Source organism: Myxocyprinus asiaticus, chromosome 11 (genome assembly GCF_019703515.2).
Source record: "Myxocyprinus asiaticus isolate MX2 ecotype Aquarium Trade chromosome 11, UBuf_Myxa_2, whole genome shotgun sequence".
NCBI lineage: Eukaryota > Metazoa > Chordata > Actinopteri > Cypriniformes > Catostomidae > Myxocyprinus > Myxocyprinus asiaticus.
Window position 1 is genome coordinate 12,700,495 of NC_059354.1, and position 22,893 is coordinate 12,723,387.

A 22,893-nucleotide genomic window follows, 5' to 3' on the forward strand; every position below is an offset into this window, starting at 1 on the left:
CTCCCCCGGACATACGGGTACAAAAGGAGCTGGTATGCAACCACTCATTCAGGTTTTATGCTGAGGAGCCGATATAAGGTCCGTCCATTTCAGCGGGTAGTTCAGCATTGTGGCAGGAGGGACACAATGTCACATTCCCTCCATCAGGGAATGGAGGTTACACAAGTAACCATGACGTTCCCTATCTGTCACTCACTTGACGTTGTGTCGATGTAGTGACACTAGAGGTCCCTATACGAAACGCCACAACTGGCTGAACTGTGTTACGTGAACTGGCAGTGTGTGGTGGGCAGACTACTGTGTGCCTCATAGCCAGCACACCAGGTCGACACGTAACCTCCCCCAGCATAGTTATGAGTGTTGAACGGCCCTTTGGGGACAAGTCGACTACCCAAAAGATAGAGACAGGCTAACCTAGTCGTGGCCTCTTTTCCCCCTCTCTTTTTCCACTCCCTAAAAAAGAAGGGGTATTATCTGACTGGGCCGCCAGGTCAAGTTGGGGGGTGTCCCTCCCAAGGGGAAGACACCGCAGAGACCACACCTCACCAGAAGAGAGGGGTTAAGTGGAAGAATACGTCACATGGTCTTTCCAACCATGTGGAGAGTCTTCAAGGTAGATCCTACCCAACGTGGGAGGAGTTACTACAAACATGGAGACTGGGGCAGAGGGGCTCTGCCCAAGGAAGACGCAGTTTGCCAACAGGGAAACAAATTAGCGGAAGATATACATCGCATGGGATTAGCCTTACAGGGAACCGCCACATGCAGAGCACCTACCCCAGAACAGGACTCTTAGTTAGCATGTGTACTGGGCCGGCAGCGAGTCTCTCCGAAAACTCGACTGCCACAGGGCTCGGAGGAAGTCAACCAGGGAACAAAACTTATGAACAATACTGGGAATTAATGGCGCACGTCTTCAGCTCAAAAGGAGGTGGAAGGCGCTATGTGCAAGCGATACACCCGGCCGGCTATCCCAGGCTTATCCACTTGTATTGTGTGCCACTATCTGGGACGAAACCGGTTCCATCCAGAGGTTGTAGAACCTTGCAAAGGTGTTGGGTGTTGCCCAGCCTGCTGCTCTGCAAATGTCTGTTAGAGAGGCACCCCTGGCCAGGGCCCAGGAAGCCGCTACACCCCTGGTAGAATGGGCTCGTAGCCCTACCGGGGGCGGCATGTCCTGAGCATGATATGCCATAGTTATGGCATCAATGAGCCAGTGGGCGATCCTCTGCTTGGAGACAGCGCTTCCTTTCCACTGTGCACCAAAGCAGACTAAGAGCTGCTCAGAGATCCTAAAGCTCTGCGTGCGATCCAAATAGATGCGTAAAGCACGCACCGGACACAGCAATGACAGGGCTGGGTCTGCCTCCTCCTGGGGCAGCGCTTGCAGGTTCACTACCTGGTCCCTAAAAGGGGTGGTGGGAAACTTGGGCACATAGCCCGGTCGGGGTCTCAGGATCACGTGAGAGTATCCCAGACCGAACTCCAGGCACATTTCGCTGACAGAGAACGCTTGCAGGTCTCCTACCATCTTGATGGAAGTGAGCGCAGTCAGGAGGGCAGTCTTCAAGGAGAGTGCCTTAAGCTCGGCTGACTGCAAAGGCTCAAAGGGGGCTCTCTGTAGACCCTGAAGAACTACAGAGAGGTCCCATGAGGGAACGAGGCACGGTCTGGAGGGATTCAGCCTCCTGGCGCCTCTTAGGAACCTGATGATCAGGTCATGCTTCCCAAAGGACTTACCGTTGACTGCGTCGTGGTATGCTGCTATGGCGGCAACGTACACCTTCACGGTGGAAGGGGACAGCCTCCCTTCCAACCTCTCCTGCAGGAAGGAAAGCACTGATCCGACTGCGCATCTCTGGGGGTCTTCCTGTCGGGAAGAACACCACTTAGCGAACAGACAGCACTTAAAGGCATACAGGCGCCTCGTAGAGGGGGCCCTAGCCTGAGTGATCGTGTTTACCACCGTAGGTGAGGTCCGAGAACCACGTCTGGGTGGGCCAGTAGGGTGCTACCAGGACGACCTGCTCCTCGTCCTCCCTGACCTTGCACAGGGTCTGTGCAAGTAGGCTCACTGGGGGAAACGCATATTTGCACAGGCCAGGGGGTCAACTATGTGTCAGCGCGTCTGTGCCGAGGGGAGCCTCGGTGAGGGCGTACCAGAGCGGGCAGTGGGAGGATTCTTGGGAGGCGAACAGGTCCACCTGTGCCCGTCCGAATCGACTCCAAATCAGCTGGACCACCTGAAGGTGGAGTCTCCACTCTCCCTGAGGGTAACCTGTCGTGACAGTGCGTCCGCTGTAGTGTTGAGGTTGCCCGGGATGTGAGTGGCTCGCAGTGACTTGAAGTGCTGCTGACTCCAGAGGAGGAGACGGCGGGCGAGTTGTGACATACAACGAGAGCGCAGACCGCCTTGGCGGTTGACATATGCTACCGTTGCCGTGTTGTCTGTCCGAACTAACACGTGCTTGCCCTGGATCAACGGCCGAAACCTCTGCAGGGCGAGCAGAATTGCCAACAACTCGAGGCAGTTGATGTGCCAATGCATTCACGGGCCCATCCACAGGCCGGCAGCTGCGTGCCCGTTGCAAACAGCTCCCCAGCCTGTTTTGGAGGCGTCTGTTGTGACCACGACACGCCTGGAGACCAGTTCTAGAGGAACACCTGCCCATAGAAATGAGAGGTCGGTCCAAGGGCTGAAAAGACGGTGACAGACCGGCATATTGATCACGCGATGTGTCCCGTAGCGCCATGCCCATCTCGGGACTTGAGTCTGAAGCCAGTGCTGAAGCGGTCTCATATGCATCAACCCAAGCGGGGTGGCTACCGCCGAGGATGCCATATGCCCCAGGAGCCTCTGAAAAAGTTTCAGTGGAACCGCTGTTTTCTGTTTGAACGCCTTCAAACAGGCCAGCACCGACTGGGCGCGCTCGTTCGTAAGGCACGCTGTCAAAGAGACTGAGTCCAGCTCCAAACCGAGAAAAGAGATGCTCTGAACCGGGAGGAGCTTGCTCTTTTCCCAGTTGACCCGAAGCCCTAGTCGGCTGAGGTGTGAGAGCACCAGGTCCCTGTGTGCGCACAACATGTCTCGAGAGTGAGCTAGGATTAGCCAGTCGTCGAGATAGTTGAGAATGCGAATGCCCACCTCCCTTAACGGGGCAAGGGCAGCCTCTGCGACCTTCATGAAGACGCGAGGAGACAAGGACAGGCCGAAAGGGAGGACTTTGTACTGATACGCCTGACCCTCGAATGCAAACCACAGGAAGGGTTTGTGTCGAGGAAGGATCGAGACTTGGAAGTACGCGTCCTTCAGGTCTACCGCCGCGAACCAATCTTGATGCTGGACGCTCGCCAGAATGCATTTTTGCGTCAGCATCTTGAACGGGAGTCTGTGTAAGGCCCGGTTCAGTACTCGCAGGTCCAAGATTGGCCGTAACCCACCGCCTTTTCGGTACGATGAAGTAGGGGCTGTAAAACCGCTTCATCTCGTCTGGAGGGACAGGTTCTATCGCGCACTTCCGTAGGAGGGTAGCGATCTCCGCGTGCAAGGTAGCAGCGTTTTCGTTCTTTACCAAGGTGAAGTGAATACCGCTGAACCTTGGGCGGGCGCCTGGTGAACTGAATCGCGTAGCTGAGTCGGACGATCCAGATCAGCCATCGCGATGGATTGGAAAGCACAAGCCACGCATCCAAGTTCCGCGCAAGGGGGACCAAGGGGACAGCGTCGTCAGACGTACCGGCAGGTGGGGCCTCGCGGCGGGGCGGAGCTCGAGGTGCCACACCACATCATGGCCATGCTGAGTCTAGGGACATCGAAGCACTTACTTGGCTCCTTGTGACCACCCCCGGAACAGCCTGGGACAGGGGAGGAAGAGGCTTGTCCTCGTAACCCGTGGAGACTGCCACATCAGGGGTGGCTGTGTGTCACAGCTGGGCGCTCAGGGGCGGAAAGACCACCGCTGGAGTGTCAATCCTGCAAGAAAAAACCAGTGGACGGTAGTCGTGATGACGACCATGCTCACCGGGTATGTGACCCAGGGAGGAAGGAAACCGCTCTTTTGCTGAACTGTTGGGTACCGCAGCCACTTGGGCATGCGGCAAAATCAAACAAAAAGCCAAAAGATTTTCCACCCGGCCCTCCACCAGGGGATGGAGTGGTCTTCTTACTAGCTCCAGGTGAGTGGGTTCCTTCGTCCTTGGGTCACCCGTCTCAGTGGCGCTTTGATGACCTCCACAGGTTCTTAGGCGCAGACTGTGAGACGGGTGGCATCTGCTTCCTGCGTTGGGCTCCACGCCGGGGCCATAGGGGCGGGCTGCGGCGGAGCCAGTGCAGTCACCGCAGGGGGACGCCCTTGGCGATGAGCAGACGGGGTGTGGGATCTTGAGCCACGCCGGGGCATGATTTGCTGGATAGCTTCCGTCTGCTGCTTCAACGCCGAGAACTGCTGGGCAAAGTCCTCGACGGTGTCGCCGAATAGGCCAGCCTGGGAAATGGACCACTAATGTGGCCATCGTCCGCCCGAGAGACCGCGACCAGGTTGAGCCTTCGGTCGCTGTGGCTGGAACTACCCATCGTGACCATCGTTCTTTCGAGAGACCGCGCTCGTGAAGTTCGTCGCTGTGCGGAACTGCTCTCCTGAAGGTGTACCTTCAGGAGAGCCATGGCATGCAGGGCAGAGGTGGCTTGTCCAGCAGCGCTGTAGGCTTTAGCCGTCAGGGACAACATGAGCCTACAGGGCTTGGACGGGAGCTTAGGGTGTCCGTGCCAGGTGGCGGCGCTCTGCGGGCATAGGTGCACCGTGAGCGCCTTATCCACCGGGGGAATCACCGTATCTCCCCTGGCCGCCCCACCATCGAGGGTAGTGAGAGCGGGGGAACTGCAGAATCGGGGCCGGGCAGTAAAAGGTGCCTCCCACGATTTCGTCAGCTCCTCGTGCACTTCTGGGAAGAAAGGCACTGGAGCGGGGCGTGGCTGCTTTGAGCGGCGCCACGAGCCCAGGAACCAGTCATCAAACTGCGAGGGCTCAGGGGAGAGCGGATGGTTCCACTCTAACCCGACGCTCGCGGCCGCCCGGGAAAGCATGTCCGTCATTTCGGCATCAGCCTGTGACTGGGCAATTGTCCCTGAGGGGGGGAGCCCAGCTGAGGCTTCTGCGTCTGACTGGACAAGGCCGCTCTCCGATGCTGCACTCGAGAGCTCATCATCTTCGTGGGCTCCGAACAAGAAGCCAGACTCGCCGTGAGACGAGCCGGCGAACTCATCCGAAAGCCCGACTGGGGCAGACGAGCGTGCTGGGGAATGGGAGGTCTGCGGGGGATACCCGGCGGAGACGATCCCATTGGGGTCCCCAAATCGCCCCCAGTGCTGGCCGTGCTGGCCTCATACCCGTAGGTAGAAGGACCTTACGAAAGCAAGCCGCGACCGCAACGTTGCCATGGTCATGTTCTCGCCATCCACAAACGCTGCCTCCGTGTGGGTCGCGCCCAGACACGAAAGACAGCGATCATGACCATCCGAAGTTGAGAGATAAGGACCGCAACCAGGAATAACACACAGTTGGAAAGTCATCTTTAAAAAGACGCGTCTTTAAAAAGACGTTCCATGTGTGCCGCTCTTTTAGAGAAATATAGTCTTTTAGAGGAAAATATACTCTCTTTGTTTTCTGCTGAAGCGCCCAGGGGCGTTCTCTGCAGTGCACCAGTGCAGAGGAGGGAGAAGCCGCTGAAATGATCCAGCAGAGGTGAATGAACAGTCGTGGGAATTCAGCTCAGTGAGCATGACCGTTCGGCTCCGAAGAGAAAATCTGAATGAGTGGTTGCATACCAGCTCCTTTCATACCCGTATGTCCGGGGGAGTGGCATGCAAATACCACTCGCCAATTTTCATTGGCCTTTTATCAAAGACCAGAGGTGTTTCGGGCTCCCAAGTGTGACCCCTAGTGTCACTACATCGACACAACGTCGAGTGAGTGACAGATAGGGAACCATCTTCAGCCAACTATCCCTCTGCATTTTTATGGAACCCATAATACTTCCACATTTCCGACTTAAACCCTCAGATGGCAGATAAAGGGTTGCTGCGTTCCTCTTTGCTTCAAGTCCACATTGCTTTTTTTACATTAGAGTGCGCATTGTCATGTGTGCCGCATACATGAAGTGTTTTAAATCTTGATTCGCTGATGGGGAAAAAAAAATACTGTGCAATCAGAAAATCTAAACAATTTGGCTAAAAGATTAAGTTAATTACCGTGATATAGTATATTACCAAATAATGTCACATGCCAAGTTATAAGTGCATTGGTGTGCATGTAAACACACTCAATGTTTGAATCTTGTGGCTAAACCTTCAAAACCTGTAATTTTAGTTTACTATCTGGCTTTGTGTGCTTCCATTGTTAGTGCTGTAAATGTAACTGCTATTTTCACCTCTTTTTTTTAATAACTGAGAGACAAGCTGAAATGATTTTTCTGTGGTAATTGACATTATGCCACAAATTCTGTTGATAGAGTTTCAACTTGTCTTGAACCCAGAACATTCTTTTAAATAATCTGATATTGCAAATAACCAATGAAAACAAAGTTGAAGGCTATAGTTTAGGTATAGTTTGTGTCATATTTTGTGACCTGTTCTTATAATTCCTTTTCTAAACTGATTGTTGATGTTTCTTTTGTCCTCATTATTTCAGTTGTACATGTACCAGCTCTTCAGGAGTCTGGCCTATATCCATTCCTTCGGGATTTGCCATCGGGACATTAAACCCCAGAACCTTTTGCTGGACCCAGAGACGGCCGTGCTCAAGCTCTGTGACTTTGGCAGGTCAGTTGGTAATCTCTTTATAGCCAATACACTGGAGACAGTGCATTTTCTGATAACCTGTCAAAGGTCCAGGGCAGGTCCCAGTGGATCTGTGAGCTGAAAGTATCACTTGACTGCCTTTAACCTGAAAATCCCATATCACACCTCACTATGTCTCCAGATGGCCTCTCTGTGCTCTGAGATATCTGTGTGCTGACTCCAGCCTTTCTCGCTTGACATATTTTTCTGGTTTATAATACAGAAGATTTTAGGCGAAGTGATATTCACATATCTATTTCTTACTTGCTTTATGTGAATTGACAGAAATCTAGGTCATGTGAGTCCACAGTGAGAAAACAGCTTGTTAATGAATACCTAGCACTTTGACAAAAATATTGCAAATTTTTCATGAATGAGGACAGAGATATTGCAGCAGTCTTCAGTCACACTGGAAGTGGCATTGAGATATTTTTAGATGTGTTAGCAACTTAACATCGACACAAAGAACCCAGTTTAAGATTTCAGGAGACTTTATAGCTTGTAGCCTTAAACACAGTAAAAATTATGTTCCAAACTGATTTCAGAATCATAATAATCATGTAGTTATAATTTAGACCCCTTATGGAGTTTAAAGAAATAGTTAAATCATCATTAACTTACCCTTATGTCGTTCTGACCCCATATTATTTAATTTTTCCATAAAACACTAAAGGAGATATTAGACAGAATGTCCAAGCTTCTGTTTTCCATACAAGGAAAGTACATGGTGATTTATACAAAATATATATTAAAGAATCATAAAACTAGTTTATGTGATACATGGACTATATAACATGTCTTCTGGAGCCGTATGATTGTTTTGTTTGATAAACAGATGGAAATTGAAGTTGTTCTAAAAGTACCATTTTTAAATTTAACACAAGTGCAAATGAGACTAAAGAGCTCCAGAAGACAGTAAGATTATCAGTTAATAATGACTAATAATATGGGGTCCGAACAACATGATGGTGAGTAAATGATAACTACATTTTCATTTTTGGGTGAACTATTACTTTAAAGCGTGTCAGTGTTCACGGTTTTAAATGCTAATTCCATTACTACCTTGACAAGCACTCGTTTCAGTCCAACTCTAATAAGTAGCTGCGTTCTGACTTCTCATTTTATTTAGCTTATTAAACTGACTTGTTTAAAGCAGAATAAAAGCTACAGTTTCAGTATCTCAAGGGTTATTTGTTGAACTATATGTTAATGTGTTAATGAGTCTTTACACGATCAGAGAGTCATACATGTGACAATATGTCTTTTTGTTCACAGTGCTAAGCAGTTAGTACGTGGAGAGCCCAATGTTTCCTACATATGCTCACGGTACTACAGAGCGCCCGAGCTCATCTTTGGAGCGACCGACTACACCTCCAGCATTGGTATGCAATCTCTTATCATACTACAACCACAATCTTCCATGCAAAACCATGCATTTTTTTTATAAACTATTCCTTAATTGTGTTTTTACTCCTTTTATAATTTGAAATACGCAAATTCAGATTCTGTTTAGTGGCTCTTCCCTGGTGCAGAAATGACACACTTCAGTTTTAATTTTAGCAATTTTCTTTTTCCATCATTAAGTTTTATTCAGCATAAAAAATCAATATCTGTCAGCCAATCCTTCAGAAAATATGGGCTGTGCTAATATTGTGGAACTGAAGGGTCACTAATCAGCTCATGGATTTTACCATTGATATTTAAAGCCTTGTGTTATGTTTTATTGTTTTACGTGTCATTGCAAGGACATGCTGTGAATGCACTAGGCTGATTATGTTCAGGATGTATTCTATACAGTCTTGTTTTGTGTACGAGTTGTTGACCTCTGGCTAATAAGAATGCCCTGATCAGCATCAGCTTTGTCCCTCCCTCAATCTCACCATCTCTCTGACCCGCTTTCTCTGCAGACGTGTGGTCAGCTGGCTGCGTGCTTGCGGAACTGTTGCTAGGACAACCAATTTTCCCCGGCGACAGCGGAGTGGATCAGCTGGTGGAAATCATCAAGGTACTGGCGCCATTACACCGACACATCTGTCTGATGTAATCAAAATGTTTGTGTGCGATTTTAGGAAGGACAACATTGCTGTGTCAAAATCAGCTCATAGGTTCAGATAGTTAGTTCTGTACATGACTGTTAACATGATTTAAAACTATGGGCACTTTTGGCCCTGTTTTTAGAAAAACTCTTAAAACCAACTTTTTACACTCACAAGGTTATTTAATTTGACAACTGTGTCCAACAGTGAATATACATGCATTAAATGAGAATTTTGTCATTCTTGTCATTATTCTGAAACGTCTCAAATTTTATTGTGTTTAATTAGCATTCTGTGAGGACGGTGGTGGCCACGACATTTTAAATATTTTGGAATTCAATGGCTGACTTGAAAGACTAATTCCAAGCTAGAATTTTATGTTTTCTTAAAAAGCACTGTTAAATTATATTTTCACACTTTCACGCATTTTTCACACTTCACATGCATTTGTTTTTTTTTTACTAAATTTAATTGGAAATGACACACAAGTGTTATGTAAAGGATAATGTACAGTCAGCCGGTTGTTATAGCAGAATAAATCCCAAAAGGGTTATCAGGACCACGACGTGAAGCAGTAACAACCAGCTGACTGTACAATATCCCGCTTACTACACAGCTACTAACCAAATAAATAAATAAATGGACATAAAAATATTGATTTGCACTGACATTATGTAATTATGTGAGAAGAAATAAATTGCTGAACAGCCAGATTCCACCTCCAGTTCTGTTGGTGTTTATTGTGTAATGACTGTCTGACTCTTTATTATCCAGTTTATTACAAGACTGCATACCAAATGAATAAAAAAATGCATATAAAACATTGATTTGAGTTGAAATTATTTTATTAGCTTACTTGTAGAGATCGCACAGTGAGCTGAGAAGTAGGAAAGATGACTCGCAATACACGGATGAGTGTGATAATTGGATGTGCGGTTGTTACTCAGAAATATCAGACCACTAGATGGTGCCATTAACAAATCAGAATTGAGGATTCCAGAGACCCGTGTAGTAAAAACTGATATTTACCTTGATTTTTCTTTTTTTGCTTCACACATCACATAATATTTTACCTCAAGAATGCTCTTTATTGACACATTTGTCTCCTTGATAGTCAAGTACACTAACTTTTGATAAAACTTAGTGGAAAAATTGTTGGTCTTGGTAGAAATGACAGCACAACTAAGGTGACAGTCAAAACTTGTTACATTTTATATAAACTGTTTTCACACTACAAATATAAACACTGTTTTTTTTTATTATCAGTAAAAATCAAATAATATTATGATGGGTTTTCAAATTATAAGAATGCTCTGAAATGGGAAAAACATAAAATCTATGCACTGAAGGCTTTGAGAAGTAGCAAAAAATTAATTATGTAGTTAAGGGCAAAAGTTAACAAGGCAACTTTAATATGACCTGTTTATATGAGCTTAACTGGTGAATATCTTTCTTTCTCTGCTTGTCTTGTTCCAGGTGCTGGGCACTCCCACTCGTGAGCAGATACGGGAAATGAATCCAAACTACACTGAGTTCAAATTCCCACAGATTAAGGCCCACCCATGGACTAAGGTGAGTAAACAGGTACAGGTCAACTATTTTACTACTTCTAGCACAGCCGTCTTCACTCCAGTTCGTCGTCCACCTAGCTCAACTCGTCATCTTGACTCCATTCCATTCACATCACTTGTCTGTATCCCACAGGTCCTGCCAACCTAACTCATATTCTTTTCTCTTTATTGTTCTTAGACATTCATGTTCTCAGCTGGTTGATTAAAGAACAAGAAAAATATTAATAGCTCTGTGTTTTACATTGTAGGTGCACGTGTGACTTTCCTAAATGCAAAAGGCTAATTAGGCTGCTTTCTATGATTACCCAGATTAGATTTTATTTATTGCTTAAAAGTTATTAAATACTTCAATGTGTTATGCACATATAAAAATTTAATTTGTGCACTTGCAAGTACATTAAATTTACCCATCCATGAATAATAACTGGGTTTCTCAGATGCCCCCTGGTGGTTATTGGTTATAGTACATGACTGAACTGCAGGGTGTGTTTGGACTTTTCCTGCTTCCAATTAAACCCCTCCCTCTAGGACAGTCTTACCTTCTATACAGGATATGCCCAAATGCTTGTGAATCCCTGAAAGAGGGTGAATTTTCTTCCACTATGTGAAACCAGAGTCAGCTTACTAAAACACCATTTTTAAAAGAAATTATTTATATAATAATAATAATAATAATTTAGAAACAGATACAGTGCTTATTTAAATTAAGATTAAGGCTAAGTGTGGGGACCGGGGCAAGCTGTCACACTATTTGCTCCAGTGAAATATTCTCCGATTGGGGTTATTTATATAAAGCCATTGTCTGTACAGACACATACTTTAAAAGCTTGATTATAAAAAAGTTACTGGACATTTCCACTGTCACTGCCCAGAAAAAAGTACAGATTAATTTAATAGATTCATAAAGGGACTTGTATACCCTAAATGGGGCAAGTTGTCATATCTCTTGGGGTCTCGTTTATAAAAACTTGAGCATAATCATCTTAAATGTTCCTACAAATGATTAAAAAATGTCTGTACATGTAACTTTTTTTCCTAAAGCCATCCCATTTTATAAATTGCAAATCAACTTAAAATCATGAGCACATGAAGGAGTGATCCTACAGAATGGCCGCAAATATGGTGGGACAGAATGTAATTTAAAACACATGTGAAAAGTTAATTTTGTATATAGTTGGCAATGGTTCTTGAAGAAAGCAGAGGTGGGACCAAGTCATTTTTTTACAAGTCACAAGTAAGTCTCAAGTCTTTGCATTCAAGTCTCAAGTCAAGTCCAAGTCAAGTTCCAAGTCCTCAACTTTAAGCTTCAATTCATAAACAAGTCATTAGTGCTCTTTTCCCAAATAAGTGTCCGAGTATTAATTACTATATTAAATTAATATCAGGAAGGCTTTTAAAGTATGTTCATCACTTCCCAGTTCAATATCATTTGAGATATACTGTAAATTTTCACTAAGGGCACCGATCTATCTCAGTTCAATTTTTCTGCCTAGGGATGTGCTTGAAAGTTACAAGTTTGTCTTAAAGGAATATTCCGTGTTCAATACAAATTAAGCTCAGTCGATAGCATTTGTGGCATAATGTCACAAAATGTCGACTCGTCCCTCCTTTTATTTAGAAAAAAAGCAAAAATCATGGTTACAGTAGGTACTTATAATAAAAGTGAAATGGGGCCAAGTTTTCGAAGGGTTTAAACAGAAAAGTGAAGCTTATAATTTTATAAAAGCTTTTACATTAATTCTTCTGTTAAAACTCATGTATTATTTGAGCTGTAAAGTTGTTTAAATTGTCATTGTTATAGTCATGTTAGGGTTTTAGAGTTTGTTGACATTACAGTACATCGCAACGAAGATGAAATTGGCTATAACTTCACACAGAAAAGCTTAGTAAGCGATTTTATCACACAAAAATCATGTTAACACACATATTGTTTATGTCTTGTTGCTATACTTTTGAAACAGTATTTTAACATTCAAAAATTGGCCCCCATTCACTTCCATTGTAAGTGCCTCACTGTAGAGTTTTGCTTTTTTTTTTAAAGAAAAGGATAGACGAGTCAAAATTACTGTTGGTGGTGATCAGTATTATGCAACAAACTGCTGTCAGTTGAGCTTAACTTGTATTGAAACTGGAATATTCCTTTAACAAGCACAAAAATGGCGCTGTCACTTTAACAAGAAACGAGCATCTCACAGACTCGCGCAGGTGCCCTGGTTTATTAATGAGAGAGAAGTCTCTCTTTTTTTAGCACATCCATGCAGTTTGTGATTAAAATTAAGATTTGTTTTTACTTTTTTATCTGGCTTTAATGAACAGGAAGGATATTAAAAGACACAATATTCAATGAATATAAAGTGCACCTAATCTTTGATGGACACATTACATGGAAGAAATGTTCTGTTTTAATTTCAAGCACTTTTCAACAAAAAAAAAGATTTTCCAGGTGTTAAAGTACTTATAAAAGCTAACTTGAAGCACTTCAGGGACTTGTGGAAACCCTATAAACAGCATAGAAAAAGCTCAGTAGGGGTCAAATCAAGCGATAGAGGGATTATGATGTTCGATATTTGTTGCAAATTTCGCAATATCGAGTTTTGCCTCGATATGGTTTGTCTTTTTTTTTTTTGGTTTGCGATATCACAATTCGATATATTGTCCCATCCCTAGTAGCTAGCTAACTAACCCAACTAATACGGTAAGTTAAATGCTACTGAACATTAGCTAACAATCCCAACATACCTCTGTCTGTGGGTTTTCAGGTGCATCACAAAATTGGACGTTGTTGATAAAGCGTCTGTAATTTTTGAACCACAGGTTCTACATGTTGCAATCCTTTTGTTGTCTTCGATATTGTATTCTTTATATCCAAATGAAATTACCTTTGGTATCATTTTGGCTGTGTCGTCCTTAAATGAGTGATCTTCAAACTTGGTCCTACTCTCGTGGAAGTTGATTGGTTGGTTGTCTGGTTGGTTGAATGTGGAGCGTGAAAATGCAGATTTGAAAATCAAATGAATTGTTTATTGGGTAAAATGAATCGTTGATTTGCTGCACATCTCTGATATTTGGTTTTAGAAGATATCAAGTCTTTCCAAGTCAGAGGGCTCGAGTCCTAGTCGAGTTGCAAGTCTTCTTTGATTATGTTGAGTCGAGTCGCAAGTCATCAAATTTGTGACTCAAGTCCAAGTCAAGTCTAAGTCATGCGACTCGAGTCCACAACCTTCGAAGAAAGTGAGTGCAGCCAGTCACTTCACTGTTTCTACTCATATACTGTACATGCATCTTTCCATATATGTATCCATATATGTACTGTTTCTGCCCATATATATGTATAAATCTCATTAACCTAATCAGTGATTTTCATAATTAATGTTAGAATTCATTCATTGACCACTTTTAAATACACATCATTTTCCAATCAAGGTCCATATTCTCATTAAACATTTATTTCAAAAAGACATTTACTGTACATCCATGGAGTGTACAATGATTGGAACATTTCTGTAAACATGGTATAATCAGAATTAAATAAGACATGCATTCTTCTGCTCGCTATTTCCATTTATTACTTGCATTTTAATAATTTAACCAAACCATTTATTTTCATTGATATCCTCTACAATAGCAGATGAGAGGCTGAAGAATGAATTGGAAAATGCACATATTTTTTGAAAATTTCACTGGCGTACCGATGCATGGGCACAGAAAAAGTTTGTAAGCATGTTTTTCATTTGCCAGACACCGTTTCTGCCTCACTTTACGCTGGACCAAATCCATGGGATTTAGAATCAGATCAGATTGTATGTGCGTTTTATAAATGAGGCCCCTGCTGTTTATTAAAACTGATTTCAGAATACACTCAAAGTACATTTTTAATCAATTGTAATTTGTTAATTAATGCAATAGCATTCTGCATTTAGATTGGTTTTCTAATTATAGTGAATAAACTTCACTTTACTTGTGTTGTTTGGGTGTCTGACTGCGTCATCTGATTGGTTTGTAGGTGTTCCGGCCCCGTACACCTCCTGAAGCCATTGCGTTGTGCTCCCGGCTGTTGGAGTACACACCCACTGCTAGACTGACCCCACTAGAGGCCTGCGCTCATTCGTTCTTCGATGAACTGCGGGATCCAAATGTCAAACTTCCTAATGGACGTGAGAAACCATCTCTGTTCAACTTCACAACTCAAGGTTTGACATAATTTTGCATTGCTTTTATCAACACACAATGCTAAAGGTTTGCTACCAAATGCATGTTGAGGATAATCAGTATCAGTTGTTTTATGATAAACAACAAAGAGCATATGTTTTTTTTATTTTTTTTTTATCTCTGACTGCAAATACCTTTTCTGTTGTAATTCTTCCACTATCTCTTTCGTTCACTCAGAGCTGTCCAGTAACCCCTCCCTGGCCTCTATCCTAATTCCTGCTCATGCACGTAACCAGGCAGGAGCTTCTACTCCCACCAACGCCTCTGCCACTTCAGGTTAGTCCTTGTTTTATACCTCTCATTTAGACCCTTTTCAGGTCAAGGACATGGAAGACATAAGATTTAAAATTGTGATTTCCAGATGTTGAAAAGTGATAGGGCTAGTTCACCCAAAAATGTGATTCTTTCATTATTTACTCACCCTCATGCCATCCCAGTTGTGTATGACTGTCTTTCATCTACTGAACTCAAATGAAGATTTTTAGAAGAATTTCTCATCTCTTTTGGTCCATACAATGCAAGTGAATGGGTGCCAAAATTTTAAATCTCCAAAAATCACAAGTCAGCATAAATGTAATCCATAAGACTCCAGTGGTTTAATCCATGTCTTCTGAAGTGATATGACAGTTGTGGGTGAGAAACAGATCAATATTTTAGTCCTTTTTACTGTAAATTCTCCTCCCTGCTCAGTCAATCTCCACTTTCACTTTCACTTTCACATTCTTCTTCTTGTGTTTTTGGTGATTCACATTCTTCATGCATATCGCCCCCTACTGGGCAGAGAGAAGAATTTCCAGCAAAAAAGGACTTAAATATTGATCTGTTTCTCACCCACACCAATCATATCACTTCTGAAGATATGGATTAAAACACTGGGTTACTTTTATGCTGACTTTGTGCTTTTTGGAGCATAAAAATGTTGGCACCCATTCACTTGCATTGTATGGACCTACAGAGGTGAAATATTCTTCTAAAAACCTTCATTTGTGTTCTGCAGAAGAAAGAAAGTCATACACATCTGGGATGGCATGAGGGTGAGTAAATGATGAGAGAATTTTCATTTTTGGGTAAACTATCACACTACACTTTCTGATTGTCAAACTTTATGGAACATGTCTATAGTTAATGAACTACACCTGTGTGAACTTGAGGGAACTTACTTCACACGGTCATTAAAAATCACTTTGAGACCATTAGCATAATTTGTTAGCAGATGCCACTTGGTTTAATGTTTTGTTTACGAACACAATGGAATTCATACATTTGGGTCGTGAAGCGTCCAAAAGTGACCAGTTTCTTTTTTGGCCCACTCTAGGTCACTGTGATGGATTGTTCTTATGTATTTAGTAAGTATTTCAAAGTATAAAATGTGTTTTAAAAGTATTTTCTCTTTGCGTCCAGATGCCAATAGTGGAGATCGTGGTCAGACCACAACTGCAGCCTCTGCCTCTGCCTCCAACACCTCCACCTGAGTGCCCCAGCCAATCAGACCTGAGCCACCCTCGGAGGCCACGCCCACCCCCACTGCTCACCAACTTAATGGGCAGGATTTGAATCATGTAACCACCACGCCTTTTCAGACTGCAAGAGCCAACCTTCATTTACGTCTTTTATTATGAAGTTCTGAAAGAGTTCCAAATTATACACGGAAAAGCCACGTCAAGTGTAATCAATGGAGAGTGACAGGGAAAGAGAGAGCACTGAGAAATTGGGTGGGGGGGATGGGGGTGTTGGTCAAACCATAAAACCTGGTCTGTGACCAGCTGTAATGTTGTTCATTCTCAGAGGACAGTCTTGTTATCTAAGCAATCTGGTAGCCAGATCCATCCACTTCCGTTTCATTTATTTAGACTCCCCTTCTCTCTACCAACACATTCTGTCTCTCTATCTCCCGTTTCATCTGTTTTGGGGTCTCTCATAGCGCATGGCTTGAATTTGGTTCGGAGCACCCTGTATACACCTCATTTACATATATATGTATGTATGTATGTATGTATGTAGTGTGTGTATGTATGTATACACTATATATATATATATATATATATATATATATATATATATATATATATATATATATATATATATATGTGTGTGTGTGTGTGTGTGCATAAATGTATTGGGTTAAAATTATGCAGGTTACAAAATGAGGATATAATGCAACACAAATCTTAATTCTATCCTAATTGTATCTGTTAAACACAAGGTACTGTTATCACACAAGAGTTATAAAATTAAATGCTACACAAAAGTGCATGTTCCAACAAAAAAGCCAACGGAGAAAACGGCGTGATGTTTTAAGAGTTTTAAGTGCTTTCAAGCTAATTTTGTTTTTATTTTGTTTTATAATGAAAGGCAGGACTTTATGGGTGGCGTAGGACTAGGACAGGCATTTTGATTGACTGGTGAGACATGTTCAACAAGTCTCCATCTCTGTGTTCTTGTATGATATATACATACACAGTTTATATATTACTTTGCATTATGTAAAATAAATATATATATATAGTTATATTTAGATATATATCTAGCATCATTCGTTCAGAATTCATCATGGTTTTGCAGTGCAGCAGCTGATTTTGCTGCTGGCCAAAAATATACAGTATGTATATGACTAAGAACTTGGGCACACTCTACTGGAGCAGTTTTCTAGAAAAACGCTTCCCTTTTTCCTGCTGTTTTCTGTTCGCCCCATGAGAATTATAGATTGCCTTCCTGTCCTAATTTCCTCCCCTCTCTTGTTATTTATTGTTCCTTGTGTGTTAATGTAATCAGATTAATGGTAGACATCTTTCTTATTCACACAGCTTAATAAAAAAAGGAAGAAATATTCATAAAGCACCAAGTTTGGTTTGTACATGAAAGTGGCACAGGAATTCTTCAATTTCATGTGCTGGTTGGTATAGAAAACTCACATTTTATTTTGTATTTTTTTTAAGCCTGTGCTCCATTTGCAATGTTAAACTGAAGTGGCTATGTTGTTTTAACCACTATTTAACCACTTTCATATTTCTTTCTTTTCTTTATCCTGTCTCAACCTGCATATGGAAAGAATTTACTATTTTTTTTTTTTTTTTTTTTCAAAATGTCTTAATATGCAACAACAAAAAAACATGTATATACAGTACAGCACAGTTGCTCCTCACCAAATTCTGGCTTGTACTTTGTATTTGTTTTTTTTTTTTTTTTTGTATAATTTTGTGAGCGTGTGAACCTGTGTATGTGTGTGTTCTGCTATGTACATATGCTGACCTGAGAACTGTTAATGAGCAAAAGCAAAGATGAGGGATTAAATTTGGGGGGGGCGGGGGGTGCAAAAAAAAAAAGATCAGGGCAAAAAATTAACTGTTTGTTGGTAGACAAGGAGTTTTCTCCAGCCATATAGTTCAATCTTACCTGTACAGTAGGTGCCAGCTATATTATTGTATCTATAACTAGTAATGTATAGTGTATCTATCGTTTGGAGTGCCTTTGCTTCCATTCACATCCTGTCCCTAGACCACACCCCTTCCTCGCATCACACAATACAGACCACTCCCTTTCCCTACCTGTGACCCTCTGCAAGTGCTGTTGATTAGTCGAGTCTCTTATATGCTGGCAAAATGACGTTTGTGTCTTTATATAGTAGCTACTACCACTTAATTTCCTTTGAAGCCACACTCATTTCTAGCATCTCTGTAGATGTTTTTCCTTTTTTCGTTTTTTAAGTAGCAATCACCATGTTAAAGGATTAGCACAAAGATGTATTTGTGTGAGGATGAAGTAGAGATCAGATACCACTGTCACAATGTATGTTTTACACCTGTTCCACTACCAAAGTGAACCAACGATGAGTGTGTTGTGATGTACTGTAACAGCGACATCCCCGGGGGCAATAATGATTTTTTTTCTTTTCTCGTTTATCTCGGCAATGAACAGAATGTTGGCCAGCCGACAGTACGCAGTAGAGATGTCACATCATTCCCTCGACCCTGCACCCTCTGTGTAAAGCTTGCTTGTAAGATATGCTACCATAGATGTGTTGCTTTCCACGAATGGTGTGACCACTTCTTGTGACTAAAGTTAGAGTAAAATATGTAAAGACACAAAGGTTAAAAATAATTACCAAAATAAGTAAAAAAAAAAAAAGACAAAACGTCATCAAATAGTTTTAAGGACTGTGGGCTAAATACAGACTATTGCATTACACACACTTATTGGGGAAAAAAGTTGTCTTGGATTAAAACAAACAAAAACAAAAAATGACAAAAAATACAACCTGTATACCATTAATATTACTTGAATGCCTCTGTTTGTGACTGAAATGTTTATTTTATTTTAAATATATTATTTTTTCTGTGAAGGTATGCTAAATGTCTCCTCTCCTTGTAAATATGTCCATTTTGGTCCTTGGTGTGACTTGGATTCAGAGACTAGTTACCTGGTACTGTAATTTGCATTAAATAAAGAGTAGGATAGCTTGGAAATGACTTTGCATTTGCCACGTGTCTTGATTTTCCCACGCAGAAATGTCTCACTACACCACTATTTGAATTTCAGTCATTTTTTAGTCCGTTCAAATGTGATTCTGTTGCATGCTGTTTTATATGACACCGTTACGCTAGGAAATGAAGACAGTTACACATTCTGCAAGTTTTATAACATTTTAAACTTTATTTTCCTGAGAAGGGCACATGCTAACCAGAGTAAAATATTGATAACCTGAGTGTATTATGTGGTCATTTTGTGACACAAGTTCTGGGATTCGTCATCGGTTTACATAAGGATAAATTAATGCATCTGATTAATCTGCACTACATGCCACTAAACAACAAACAACAGGCATTTGAAAACATGTTGAATGATACCTAGCATCCAAATACTCTTACTGCTTTTATTTGATGCATACAGGTTGTCGCATTGTAAATATGACACTAGTTCATTTTCACACCGATTGTCGTGAACTGTTTTAGTTTTAAAGCCAAAATGAAAAGAGCCAGAAAAGGTCTGAATTACCTGTAAATTCCATTCTGAAATCTGTTCAGCAAAATCTGCTCTTAGCTTATGAATAGGATCTCAAATCCCGAATGTGCGCCGAGTGAAAAAGATTTAGTAATGTCTCACAACTGACACAGTAAAAGCACTTAAAGGCATTCACTTACCGAGAAAGTATCTTGTGCTCTCTTAAAAATGTAGACATTCATTACACTAAATACAGTATAAAATAAGTACGTTTTGAAGAAGTTCACAACAGACATGAATGACTAGCTACATCTCTTCTGATACACAACCACACATCATTGGGTGAATCTCACAAAGCTTGTCTGGGTCCCCCCATTATTATTTACTTATTTTCTGGGGTGAAATATGACCTGGACATGTTCTTCATGAAATTCACCCCATAAGAACGTTAATATTCTTAAATGTCTGGATGAAATGTCACTACTAACATCAGACATTGCCACTTATATTTTCTATATGTAACCTGAACACAATAGACCTAAGAGGTCTACTTACACCACTATTTGTGTTTAAAAACTAGTAATAAATAAACAGATTTCTCAAGACATATCAACAGACCATGAACACAAATGACTAGTATGCGTCACATTGTAGTTTTATAGCTATGATTTGACACATTGTGATCTTTGCTGCCATAGTAATGGTCTCTCTTACAGGATATTCATTGTATACCCTTCAAAGTTTACAACAGAAAAGCCTTGGGATGTTATCAAGGTGGTAAATTAAAACAGATGAACAATTCCTAGGAACATTTATATAAAATCTTAAAGGAATAGTTCAACCATAAATAAAATTCTAGTTACGTTTTAATTTACACACCATTGTGTCATTTCAAAACCCTATGACTTTCTTTCTTCTGTGGAATACAAGAAGATGATATGCAGAACGTTAGTGACTGACAGTCTCAGTCGCTCTTCAATTTAATTGCATTTTCATTTTCCATACAATGAAAGTGAATGGTAGCTGATCATTCTGCCTAAAATCTCCTTTTGTGTTCTACATGATAAAAGAAAGCCATACAAGTTTGGAATGACAGGAGGGTGAGTACTTTACGACAGAATTTTATTTTGGGTGAACTATCCCTTTATAATATCCGCTCATTTCAGGCTTCTAAATGTAAGCGATCATTTGTGCCATCCTCCATTGGGTTATGAACCCACATAAATTGTTCTTTTGTGAACAGACTCAGGAAAAAGACTGCTCGTCATATTAAAACGCAATACGGTTACATTCAGTGAGACAAAACACCAATTATAAAAATACTATTTCACAATATACTGTACAATATTCTGCTGTTCAGTAGTTCAGTGTCAGTAGGCACAAAGTCTTGTCCTTGATAGTTTGGACTGCTTCTCAATCTTTAACATCCTCAGTTGAAGGTAAAAGCAGCACAAATATGCACAGCTACTGATAGCGTGCTTAAGATTTCAAGGCCTGTATTTAGAGTCGCATCAGCTCTGTAAAGGCTTAACTGTCTTTGCTTACAATTTCCAACAAAAGCGGTGGCACTGGCTGACTGTCCTGGATTTTCAACACCTGTTTTGTGTACTCTTCATTCATACTCCTCATCTCAGTCAGGCACGCCATGATCTTTGGGTACAGCAGACTAGTCAAGGAGAAGATTTAAATCAAAGAAAGTTAAATGAAAGAAAATGTTTTTATTTGTAATCAGAATTAATAAATAATAATAATGTATATAGCACCTTTCCAAAGCTCAGAGACACATTGCATTCCAGATAATATCCACAGGAAAGAAACAGTCATTCAGTACTGGGTTTATATAACGAGTGCTTTTTACTCTTAAATACATAGGTGTTTCACCTAACAATGTCACATACCCCAGGGGCCATATGTATAAAGCCACTTAGAGCAAAGGTTTAGTATTAAGTGCGTCAAAATTCTGAGAATGACATCATTTTACTCTTTTTCTTAGACTTAATATTAAGTGTGATTCATAAAGGATCATAGGTGTTAAGATTTGGTCTCAGCTCCTAAATTGTTTAAGAGTGCTGGAGAGGTCTCCTAACCTAGTTAAGAGAAGCACAATGACTGTGTTCTGCGGAGACAACACACTCTACAACAAAGAAAGAATGTTGTTGGACTTATGATAGTGGAATTTGTGCAAAAGTGTTTTGTAGTTAAGTGAAATTAAATCCATCAGTATTTTTTTTTTTTAATTGCAGCACATTTTTTCATTTAATGAATATATTGAATCTCATTGTTTTGAATTGAGCGCTTGAAAAATGTGATGAACTACATGCCTAAACATTTAGAGGGCTGCAACAACTAATTCATAAAATGGTAAAAATAAATGATCAAAATAATCAACAATGAATTAAATTATGATTAATTGATTATCTTTGCATTAGCACTGCAACCTCCGTCAGTGACGCCACTTTACAGGAGTGAAAATGTTTTTGGAAGATGGTACAGAGCTTCATCTGAAAAGAGCCCAACCCAAGCACTATATAAAAGGATTAATAAACGTATAGTTTTGTGTAGGGTGTCAGGTGTTTTAACAGATTCCTTCCACAGTTTAATGTGCTGGAGAGATGTTTAACCCCAGCTCATAACTTACATTTTACAGATTTTTCTTTTACAGAAGTTTCAGTTCAAAGTTTGCAAAACAACTTGTCCAAAACAACAAGCAAGTCATTATTACTTTAGATAGGCCAAATAAATACATAAAAGGCTTACTTCATGGAGTGCTACAATAAAATATTATTGATATGTTGAATGTCAAATTGATCACTAAATTGAACCATTTTTAACTGAAATCTTATTTGTAACTGTAATGGAATTATAACAGTTTGTTTTATTATCATTTCATTCCGTGATTTAAATTGTCCTTCTATTTATGTCTTTATATTCCTTCTATTTATGTATATATATATATATATATATATATATTTTTTTTTTGTAGCCTTCAATTTGCACATTGTTTTTGGACAACTTTCGGCTTTTAATCAAAGAATTATTCAACTTAAAATAACCTGTGTTGCAATAAATCATGAGTGATTTAATGATATCATACCATCTGGGACAAATTACCCTCACTATTGAGGGTAATATACAGGCTCACTATTGGCTGATTCAGTGGTTGAGGGCGGCCATTTTTAGTAGACATCACTGTAGTCCTTATTTCACAACACTTAAGCTTCACCTCTGTCAGCTCTTAAGAATCCGTCTTAGACTTTGCTGAAAGTTGCTTTTTTCATCTTTATAAAAATCTCCTACTCTTACA

The 22,893-nt window shown here is 41.2% G+C and overlaps 2 protein-coding genes across 5 annotated transcripts in view; one reads left to right on the forward strand and one right to left on the reverse strand.

Annotated features, from left to right (window-relative positions):
• Window positions 1-19,117, forward strand: part of LOC127448192 (glycogen synthase kinase-3 beta-like) — a 125,936-nt gene extending 106,819 nt beyond the window's left edge. For 2 of the 3 annotated variants that reach the window (XM_051710545.1, XM_051710547.1), the window contains 7 exons: window positions 6,687-6,817; window positions 8,111-8,217; window positions 8,743-8,840; window positions 10,348-10,455; window positions 14,446-14,632; window positions 14,829-14,927; window positions 16,053-19,117. In XM_051710545.1, coding sequence (XP_051566505.1) covers window positions 6,687-6,817; window positions 8,111-8,217; window positions 8,743-8,840; window positions 10,348-10,455; window positions 14,446-14,632; window positions 14,829-14,927; window positions 16,053-16,123 — 801 coding nt within the window. In that variant the 3' untranslated portion in view covers window positions 16,124-19,117. The remainder of the gene's footprint in view (window positions 1-6,686; window positions 6,818-8,110; window positions 8,218-8,742; window positions 8,841-10,347; window positions 10,456-14,445; window positions 14,633-14,828; window positions 14,928-16,052) is intronic. The other variant, XM_051710546.1, reaches the window with a different exon arrangement.
• A 191-nt stretch (window positions 19,118-19,308) lies between these two features.
• The window catches only part of LOC127448193 (nuclear receptor subfamily 1 group I member 2-like), a 46,830-nt gene continuing 43,245 nt past the window's right edge, over window positions 19,309-22,893 (reverse strand). For both annotated transcript variants that reach the window (XM_051710549.1, XM_051710548.1), the window contains exon 9: window positions 19,309-21,255. In XM_051710549.1, coding sequence (XP_051566509.1) covers window positions 21,117-21,255 — 139 coding nt within the window. In that variant the 3' untranslated portion in view covers window positions 19,309-21,116. The remainder of the gene's footprint in view (window positions 21,256-22,893) is intronic.